This window comes from Phragmites australis, chromosome 12 (assembly GCF_958298935.1).
Source record: "Phragmites australis chromosome 12, lpPhrAust1.1, whole genome shotgun sequence".
NCBI lineage: Eukaryota > Viridiplantae > Streptophyta > Magnoliopsida > Poales > Poaceae > Phragmites > Phragmites australis.
The window spans coordinates 1995010-2005282 of NC_084932.1; the positions used below are offsets into that span (position 1 = coordinate 1995010).

General features: G+C 43.0%; 2 protein-coding genes across 2 annotated transcripts; one reads left to right on the plus strand and one right to left on the minus strand.

The window, feature by feature from the left end:
• The first annotated feature begins 3576 nt into the window (after positions 1–3576).
• Positions 3577–5483, plus strand: LOC133887047 (uncharacterized). The gene has a single exon (XM_062326952.1). It carries the CDS (start codon positions 3747–3749, stop codon positions 4668–4670), a length of 924 nt encoding a protein of 307 aa, XP_062182936.1. The 5' UTR covers positions 3577–3746; the 3' UTR covers positions 4671–5483.
• Positions 5484–8582: 3099 nt separating this feature from the next.
• On the minus strand, positions 8583–9594 carry LOC133886984 (stress-response A/B barrel domain-containing protein At5g22580-like). Its single transcript, XM_062326897.1, has 2 exons — positions 9308–9594; positions 8583–9028 (listed from the first exon to the last, which is right to left on the minus strand). Exons 1-2 carry the CDS (start codon positions 9424–9426, stop codon positions 8818–8820), a joined length of 330 nt encoding a protein of 109 aa, XP_062182881.1. The 5' UTR covers positions 9427–9594; the 3' UTR covers positions 8583–8817.
• Positions 9595–10273: the final 679 nt, after the last annotated feature.

A 10273-nucleotide genomic window follows, 5' to 3' on the forward strand; every position in this document is an offset into this window, starting at 1 on the left:
TGTTGGATGAATGAGATGTGCTGAGTTATTATGATGACTTCTGGGTGAGCTTACCACCTTGAGATCAGTGGCTTACCCCTTAAAATTCTTAAGCTTGCTAAGTTTTATCCTAAGGACTTTTCAAATATGAAATTGATAAGACTTGAACTCCAACTTGATAACTTTATCAATGACATGAGGAAAGATGATAGATTCAAAGGTCTAAACAATCTTGGTGAGCTCTCTATTAGGCTTGTTGAAACGAATAAGCCTATTGTTTATGATTTGGTGTACTTGCTTCTTAAATTGGTATTGATCCTATCGGTGGCGATGGCAAGTGTTGAAATAGTATTTTCGGCATTGAGTTTAGTGAATGATAAGTTGACAAATAGAATGGATGATAAGTTGTTGAATGATTGTTTAGTCACATATATTGGGCAAGATATTTTCTCCAAGGTAAGTGAGGATGATATAATCGTGTCTTTCATGGTTACGAGAAAGTGTAAAGTGAAGAATCTAAAATAGTATCGTAATAATGTTTGGTTTCTTTGCAAGATTAGGCAAGACGAACCTTGTTAGAAAAAAATAGTTTTCTCTAAAAACAAGGAAATTCTTATCCACGTTAGCTAAATTCAAACCAAACAAAATAACTAAACATGTTTGTTTGCCCTCTAGTCTTGCCAAACATACCCCGTTGCCGGTTCCGTTCAAAAGAAAATCCATCGCCCCTGACAGCCGAGAACGTGATCACAGCCACAGCCTGAAAGAAAGCATGCTGAGCAGAACGGACGGTTCGGGTTCTCTCGTTCACGATCCAACGGCCAGCACGATCTCTCCTCGCCTTAAAGCGGAAGCATCCTCGGCCCGCCCTCGCACCGCTCCGGCAGTTACCACCGGTCTGTAGTGGACTTTTTTTTTATTTTAATATTTTTAAACTAATATTTTAATAATAGCACGTGTGCATCTAAATTTTTAGAAACTAATATTTTTATCACGTCAAAATGTCTGACATGACTCTATAATTCATGATGAATCTATTTTAAAAGGATTCACCTCAATACCCCATCTAGGTTTCAAAATAAAAAAACTCCAAAAATAGCTACTTTTAGAAATTCTAGCAATTTTTAAGGCATCAAATAATTTCCAAAAATCTGAGAAAATTCACTAATATTCCTCTCATATAGCGTAATAATTTCTAAAATTATTTCCAACCCTAGGTTAATTGGTGAAAAAATGAGTTCCTTTGCAATGCTCCATTTATATGCATTTTTATCATTCCATACTATTTAGCCTTGTAAACGCCCTCTAAATAATTAGCAATTATGTTCGATTTTCCTCAAAAATTTGCCAGCGCTTAATGCAACATGTACATGTCCTATTTGCAAACATGCACATCCAATAGAGTCGTAGAATTTGAATTATTCAATTTTGAATGTTAGTATATGTTACAATTTGTTCTATAACAATAATACTTAGTGACTTGTGGAGCCAAAAAGAATTGCCATTTGCAGTCTAAACCTTACCAAATTTATTGTATGGATAGTTCAGAATATGTTTTAGCCGAACCACACACATGATTTTTAGAAAGACTAATAAACTTTAAATTGTGCATGTTCAAACATGGCTAAGTGCTATGGCTACCCACAGCCTTTGAGACTACATGGTGAATTAAGCATTTTGAAACGTACATTTAAATTAGGAAATAATTTCTAATTTTGTTGAAAGTAGGCAATTGATAACATTAATGTTCTTAGGTTTAACCATGAGATATGTACATCAAGAATCTATACACAATTTAGGTTACATTGAATGAAACAGTGGTAACCATTATCCATAAGTAGTTTAACTGTGGATTGGAATGAGCCATCCGATGGTGATTACACGACAGAGCTTTTAGCATGAAATGACAACACATCTGTCGTGAGTCAGGCTTTAGACAATAAGTGACCACACGACTCAGCTTTAAGTATAAAATGATAACACCTTGTTGCCAGCACAGCATCTCTATCGTGACTCATACTGTACACACGAAGTGACCACACAACAGAACTTTTAGCATAAAATAACAACACATCTGTCGTGACTCAGGCTTTAGACAAGAAGTGACCACATGACTCAGCTTTAACCATAAAATGACAACACATCTGTCCTGACTCAAGCTTTAGACACACCAATACTTGTGCTAGTGTTCTCTTATGACTAATGTTGTAGCACGAGCACCTTGGGGACTGGCACAGACTGGGGTTGTATCACCAGCACCTCGGGGACTAACATTAGTTGTAGTTGTAGCATTAATCATGTGATTTTATGAACCGTTCAACACACAAAGATTGCTTGCTTTTAGATGAATGCTTAAAGCATGCTTTGACTTTGGATTAAGATCAAAGGGATAAATGTTATTTCTACACCCACTCAAAATGTATTCTCCGAGCAAAGGGACCTCCAAAATCATGCAGTCATCGGCAACTACAATAAATTCTCAACCTTCAGGGACGAACATTAGTCATAAGAGGACACTAGCACACCATCTCTGTCGTGAATCAGGTTTTCGACATGTAGTGACCACACGACAGAGTTTTAAGCATTAAATGACAACACATATGTCGTGAGACAGGCTTTAGACAAGAAGTGACATCACGACTTAGCTTTAATCATGAAATGGCAACACATCTGTCGTGAGTCAGGCTTTAGATAAGAAGTGACCACACAACTCAGTTTTAGCCATGAAATGATAAGACCTCTGTCCTGACTTAGGCTTTAGACACACCAATGCATGTTTCGTGAATTTTGGAGCACAGCAACCCCACTGTCCAAATAGAGAAAGATGAAAGGACTTTAATTTGAATCTACCTGGTACTGTTCATGTTTGCAAATAGGACATATACATGTTGTATTAAGCGCTGGCAAAATTTTGAGAAAAATCGAACATAATTGCTAATTATTTAGAGGGCGTTTACAAGGCTAAATAGTATGAAATGATAAAAATGCATATAAATGGAGCATTGCAAAGGAACTCACTTTTTTACCAAGTAACCTAGGGTTGAAAATAATTTTAGAAATTATTACGCCATATGAGAGGAATATTAGTGAATTTTCTCAGATTTTTGGGAATTTATTTGAGGCCTTAAAAATTGCTAGAATTTCTAAAAGTAGTCATTTTTGGAGTTTTTATTTTGAAACCTAGATGGGGTATTGGGGTGAATCCTTTTAAAATGGATTCATCATGAATTATAGTACATACAGAAAAAGTTTCGTAAATTTTAGAGTACGATAAACTCTGCTCAAATAGAGAAAGCAGAAAGAGAACTATTGAAACAGCTGGGAAAACTGTTCATCTGATGAAAACACTGTTCCTCCGATGAAAACACCAATTTGCCGTAGCTCAGTCTGCCACGTCGAACCCATACGTAAAGGTACTGGGGTTTTCGTCAGCGTACCCACTTTGATCACATCAATTAATATGGTGTGACTACGTTGGAGAGTCACGTCAGATACTTTTGCGTGATAAAATGAGCTAGTTTTTAAAAATTTAGATGCTCACGTGTTATTATTAAAATATTAGTTTCAAAAAGGTTAACATAAAAAAAAGTCTCTGCAGTGCCGGCCGCCACCCTCGCCGTCCGGTCGCTCTTACTTGCTGCTCTGTTGCGCCCCCGCCCCACCGGTTGAGCTCGTAACCCCCACCACCTCTCTCTCTCTCTCTCTCTCTCTCACTCACGCCGCGCACGCCTCACCGCGGATCAACAGGGCTCCCCTCCGACTCCCAAATGGTGAGCGCGTCGAGCCTTCTCCTCCCCTCCTCCGTGCGGAGCCTCGCCTCCTGCGTCTCCGACGGCGCCGTCCGCGTCGCGTGCACCACCCCTTCCGCCACCCTCACCTCCGCTTCCTCCTCCCCCTCAACGCTCTCCGTCACCACCTCTTACCACGCCCATTCCTCGCCGCCCCTCCTCCTTCGCCTCACCTGGTCGCATTCCCCCATCGGGCTCCCCACCCTCTCCTTCGTCCCCTCCGCCTCCTCCCCCGCCGTGCTCCTCCGCCGCCGCAAAGGCACCCGCTCCCTCCCTTCCTCCTCGGACTCCTCACACCCGCCGCTCGCACTCTTCTGGGACCTCACCGCCTCACGCTACGGCTCCGGCCCCGCGGCCTCGCCGGAGCCGATCTCCGGGTTCTACTTCGTCGCCGTCGCCACCGAGGTCGTGCTGGCCGTTGGCGACCTCGCCGCGGAGTTCGTCAAGGCCAAGTTCGAGGGCCAGATCCCCAAGGCCCGCTTCCTCCCCGTCGCTCGCAGTGACCGCGTCGTGGCGCCCGCCGGCCACCACAAGCCGGCGGCGAACGCGATGCACACAGCGCGGGTTCGGTTCGCGGAGGACGCGCCGGAGCACGAGGTTAGCGTCGGCTGCGCGACCACCTCTGGAGGAGGCGAGGAGCTCTGGGTCAGCGTCGACGGGAAGCGAGCCGTGCAGGCGCGCCGGCTGCGCTGGAACTTCAGGGGGAACCAGACCGTCTTCGTCGACGGCGCGCCCGTCGACGTCATGTGGGACCTCCACGGCTGGTGGTTCCGGGACCCGCCGGGGTGCGCGGTCGTCATGCTCCGGGCGAGGAGCGCGCTCGAGAGCCGGCTCTGGCTGGAGGAGGCGGCAGCCGCGCCGGGGTTCTCGCTCGTCGTGCAGGCATTCAAGACGCCGCCTTGATCTCGAATTCTCGATGAGGTCAATGCTCACTGCTTCCCCTGTTACTTGTCCATTGACTTGAAAATCTGATTGAATTTAGCAAACCAAACCAGGAAGGAAATCTGGTTGGTGTTTGCAGTTTAGGAAGAGAATGATGTCAAGTGAGTTTGGGAGTACACCATGAAAATGTGGTATAGAAAGAGGAGAGGAGAGATAAGAGATTGCTGTGTGTGGCAGTGTGGGATCATCTTCTTCTTTCTCTTTCTTTCCCCCTCTTTTGGATAATTTTAGTGGCGTGCGCGCGCTGGTACAGTTAACAAAGGATTATACAACATCATAGTGTGTTTTAATTTAGCATTGCTTTGTGAGGTGGTGTAGATTACATATGAGATTATGGGGTGCTAGTCTCTGCTTGTTGTACACTAGAAATCAGTGTTTACCTCCATTGCTTCTGCTCTTTGCTGTTCTTATGCAATGCAGCCGGAACGGTGGCAGGACAGATGTGATTCTTGCACCATTTCATACAGGTACAGTGGCACCGTGTCTATAATATGCAGTGCAATCGATATCTGCATAGATTCGAGCATCCATCAAATATGTGCATGACTATTCTTTATGACACCTGTGCTTCAGTTTAGTTCTCAAGTACTGATCCCTGAGAGCCACCACATGTTTACAGATAGTTTCAGCCTATCATATCATTGCCATGTCTTTCACCCTGCACATGTCGATCTGCCAGCAAACACCATCTGTTGCCCAGCATGCTGCTCTTTCATCATGTAATTTCAACAGCTAAATAGTGTTGTCCCTGTAGTAATTTATCTCTGCGTTACAAAGCCGGACGAGGGTGTAAATGTAATGCACTTGATCTCACCTTGGTGTTGGTCCTAAGCTGTCCCGGCACACATGTGGAGGAGGTACGGTTTGCTTCTCCTTTCCAGCTTCTACTCTCGTGAGGGATTCACTTTCCTGCTGCCTCTCACGAGAGAACGAGTTGTCTTAGATTCTGCTGCATTCCTTGGTTTTGTTTATTTTTTGCTCTGGGTTTTATCCGCTACCTCACGCCAAATTGGCAATATAATAGCAGAGGAAAGAGACTGGTGGTGATATCACCCAACATGTGAGTGAGCTACCGTCTCCATCATCATCATCTCTCTTGCTCTATGTGTCATTGTGCCAAGCAACCATGTTGCCACACTAGGACAAAATTGCCACTTCTTTTCTTGTGCCTTCTTATTTTCTCCCCTTTCCTTAGCACACCTGCTACAACAGCGTGTAACTACACATGCTTAACCATGCATCTGATCACGTAGCAGTATCTTTTACTCTGTGTCTGGATTTTAGCTAGGCCTTACCAAGAAACCAGTACAAAGAGGCTTAGGCTCCAGATGATGATTCTCGGCACGGCACGGCACGTGCTCGCCTGGCCAACTTCATCTTGGTTGTGAGAGCTGTGGCTTGATTTGGAGTTGGCTAAATGTAGAGTTGCTTTCACGATTCATTGCTCATTGCTTTCAAGGTATGCAATGTATGGACCGATTAGTGGTGATCTGGTTTGTAGTTTACTAGATGTATAATGTTGTGCTTAGTTGCTTGCGGTGTTCATACTGTTTCAGATATATCTCCTGCCTTAAAATAGCAGGTCTATCATTGATTCTTCATTGCAGCACGTCTGAGAAATTTGATTCCAGTGGCGAGCATCCAGGGAACTATGTTTGATAAGGTTAAGGCTTGGAAGTCTTGTTAACTTCCCAGTTTATATGGGCCGGTATGGTGGTGACTGGTGATGCTAAGAAGCTGAAAGCAACGGGTCCAGTCTTTCATTTGATCACTCTGTTGTTAGCCTTTTGCGCATTCTTGCTTCGGTCTAGTCCAATTCTACAAGTAGCCAATCTTATTGGCTGCACATATCTATCTTTGCAAGAATAGTTTTGAACAACTATCAAATCGCCGCCCATGATATGTACACATATGGTGTTAGTTGCTGGAGTTACTGTTCACACGCATGCGGGTTGTCGAGGCCACAAATCTCATGTATGTATTGAGTGTAGAAATCAATTCTAACTCATAGTAGTTTTATAGATGAATATCATTATAATATCACACTCAGTCGTTATTCTTACAAAAATGACCTTTAAGAATTAAGATCTAAATAAACTGTAGTGGAACTATGTAGACTTTAATCATTCACGATGTCTTCCTAGACATAATCGATATAGAAAATATTTTATAACGATTCATCCTCAGTGAACTCTTTAATACTTTCTTCAACTGAGTGTTTGGTGATAGTAAAAATGAGTATATATCGTACTCAGTAAGTTATGAGAAAATAATATGTATACGAAGGCTTGATAATAATATGTTAATTTGACTCTTTTGTATAAAATAACATTTAATTAAAACCTTTGAAAAACAGTAACAATTAAGTGAATAATAGTAAATAAATCATCCACCTTAAGATTTCAACCATCTTAACTTAACTAACCTTCTAACACTTCAACCAAGATTCCCATCACTAAGGTTGAACAACACATCAATCATAATTTCCACCGTAATGATCCATCAAACCAACCAAAATATTCAATTCTAATCATGTGAGATTTTTTTTACCACTTATAACCGTAAGTACAACTGATTAATCAGTTTTACACTCTACAGTGTTCGTACATTTACCCACAAGTCATGCTCATACTTTGTTACCGGCACCTATCAATACCTTACATACTTTCGAGTTGTGCGTCAAGTTGATCACTACAAAATCTTTATAATGTCACTCTCAGCACATGCATGTCCACTAAGATTTCACCATCTTTGGCCTAGTTTAGTTAGGTAGATGGTCAAGCAATGCGGTTTTGGGTTATTTTGTGTGGTGCTCTATATCTAGTCTAGCTAGGTAATTTATCATTTTATATCTATGGTTTTTACGTGATTTTTCTTTAATTAACCAAGTATCTAGCCTGTCAGATTTTTCTTTTTTTTAATATAATAGTCAATTATGTTGCCGGTTCAATTTCAACAGGATTATATCCAAAATTAAGTATCTCGCATGCTTTCAGTTAGTGCCTTCTTCGCCATTTTCCCCACTTTGATTTGAAACTGCAAAGGCTGTGAACTCCGACAAATCTGCTGTTGCTTCTTGTGAAGGCTAGAAAAATCAACCTCCACTTCCCAAAATGAAATCAGTTGGTGCCTTCTTGGCCTTTCTCCCACTTTCACTTGAAATGCCAAAGGCTGTAAGCGATTAAAAATCTGTTGTTGCTTCGTATGAAGTCTGGAAAGATAAAGCTCCATCATTTACCAAAACGAAAGCGAAAGAAAGAGAGGACGAGAAAGATAAACACCGCTCCTCTTCGGGAAATTTAAATGCCTCCTCCGGTGGAGTTTAAATGGCAGTGTAAATGCCTTCACAGGAAGGCGCTGATATCTCACTGCTTACCAATGTACGAGTAACTACTGTGCTACCGAACTTAGTCATTGCCAGACCTGCTTTTTGCCAAAGTCGTAAGGATAAATTTAAAGCACGGCCGAGTAATAAAAATCGACTAGTGTCGATAATATAAATTTAATGTATGAAGATGTTTATATGCTACGAGAGTACAGCCAAATAAATACAATAGAAACAATCGTAATTTGATTTCAGATGAGATCTGAAAAAAGAGTAGAATATTATCCACTAATTTGCCTGCTAGTTTCTTCATTTATTTTCATGAGTAAAACGAGTCACATATTTATAGCCGGTAACGAGACAAAAAAACTGAAGAACGAGGATGAATGATAAAAGTAAATAAATTATTTAAAATTTAAAAGTTTTTATTAGATTAGAGGAGAGTAAGAGAAAAGATGATAGGAGAACTAACTCATATTTTATATCTGAGATATTAGGAATTCATCGTAAATACCAAAAAGAGAGAGATTACAAGTGGTAGAAGTAGCTGCTACCAGAAAGATCACCAAAATTTATTCCAAAGATTACCAAACGGGGCTTTGAACGGAACGCACGGTATACAGATTTGCCTTACAGCTACACCAGAGACAGCAGGAGAAGCAATTTAGGAGGATGAGGTACATCAATCACAGCTGCATATAGATGGATATGCTACCTGAAAAGGCACCATGCGATGGTGGGCATGCAGATGCATGCTTCGTCTTCACGGGTGCTGGGGCTAGATCATGCCGGCGGAGGAGGCGGTGGCTTGGCGATGACGACGGGGAAGTCGATGACGACGACCTTCTCGAGTGCGGCCATGAACGTGCCGGCGAACGCGGCGTGCCTCTCGTGGCTCATGTACCTCGTCAGGTCGTCAGCGGTGGCGAAGGTCAGCGAGAAGACGTGGGTGAAGCCCTGCGTCAGCATCTCCTGGTTCAGCACGTCCTGACCCCTGCAACAGTTTTAGCATGGAAATGGTGAACACGTTGCAATATCTAGCCGTAGCCCATCGCTCTTTTAGCGTTACTGACACTCGTGATCCTGCTGGTCGTGGCTCTACTCGAGAGCAAATAAATCAAGATCGTCAGTAAAGTAAGAGACGTTTCTGTTTTTCTGAATTCGGACTGCACAAAAGAGTTTATTTTTTTCTTTTCTCTTGACAGAAATTCAGATCCTAGCTCCACAACAGAAAAAAAGAAGCGCAAAAGCAGACGCATCAATGTTTATATACCACTCGAACGATTTCACCATGTCCATCTCCGAGACAAGCTCGGCCATGCCTTTCAGAACGTCGTCCACCACGACGCCCTCCTTGAACTTCACCAGGCACAGGTGCTTGACTTCCCCCATGGCGCGCACCCAGACCCCGGGAAGCGCGAGGCCCTCCTCCCTCCTCCGGTGGCTTTGCAGCGAGGCTGCGTCGACGTGCGGTGCGATCGATCATGGCGCCATGATGCTCGCCGATTTAAGGGCGGTGCTCCGGCCATGGTGGCCACCACCACCGACAGGGATCACTGTAAAGCTCGTTACGGCTTTTCTTGGCGCCACACTTGGCTGAATCATTCCGGCACGGTCCCAGAGCACTATTGCAGGAGGAGAAGGCAGACCATGCTGCTGCAGCTGCTGATTTGTGCACACGGTTTCGGATCCTCGGTAAACTTTTTTCATTTTCTTTCACGAACTAGACTCACACCCTAGTTTTAGAGGGTTGGAAGTGATTCGAGTGTGAGTGATGCCTAACAGAGATAGGAACGCGTCATGAAGAGGCAGTGCTCCCCACACAAACGCTGGTGTCAACTTATAAGTTGAGCTATAGTAATTTACAGTTAGTTATTAGGCCACGTCCAACAGCTTCACTTCGCGAGCGAGATTTCTATTGTGAAGGGATTCTCGTTCCCTTCAGCGCTCCAACAGTTTCCTTTCAGAGTTCTTTTCACGATGGGATTCCCAGGTCATTTCCTTTAGGACGGGATTCTCTCTCCTTTCACTTCGCGATTCCTCTGAAGCGGAAGCTGTTGGAGATGAGAGAAAATAAAAGGAATGAGAACGAGAAAGTGAATCGCGAAGGAAACGAAATAAAGAGAATATGGTTGGAATGATCTTATAACATCAAATCTAATCCACCTATCTAAAATCGAACGTCTCACAATATAACGTTTTGAGATCGAACGTCTCACAACTTAACGTTTTGAAGTCA

What these genes read in the sequence shown, in the direction of transcription:
- LOC133887047 (XM_062326952.1), top strand. Translation starts at nt 3,747, where the DNA reads ATGGTGAGCGCGTCGAGCCTTCTCCTCCCCTCCTCCGTGCGGAGCCTC.
- LOC133886984 (XM_062326897.1), bottom strand. Translation starts at nt 9,426, where the DNA reads ATGGGGGAAGTCAAGCACCTGTGCCTGGTGAAGTTCAAGGAGGGCGTC. An exon ending in ATGGTGAAATCGTTCGAGTG is followed by an intron (nt 9,029 to 9,307) that starts GTATATAAACAT and finishes AAACTGTTGCAG; the next exon opens with GGGTCAGGACGTGCTGAACC.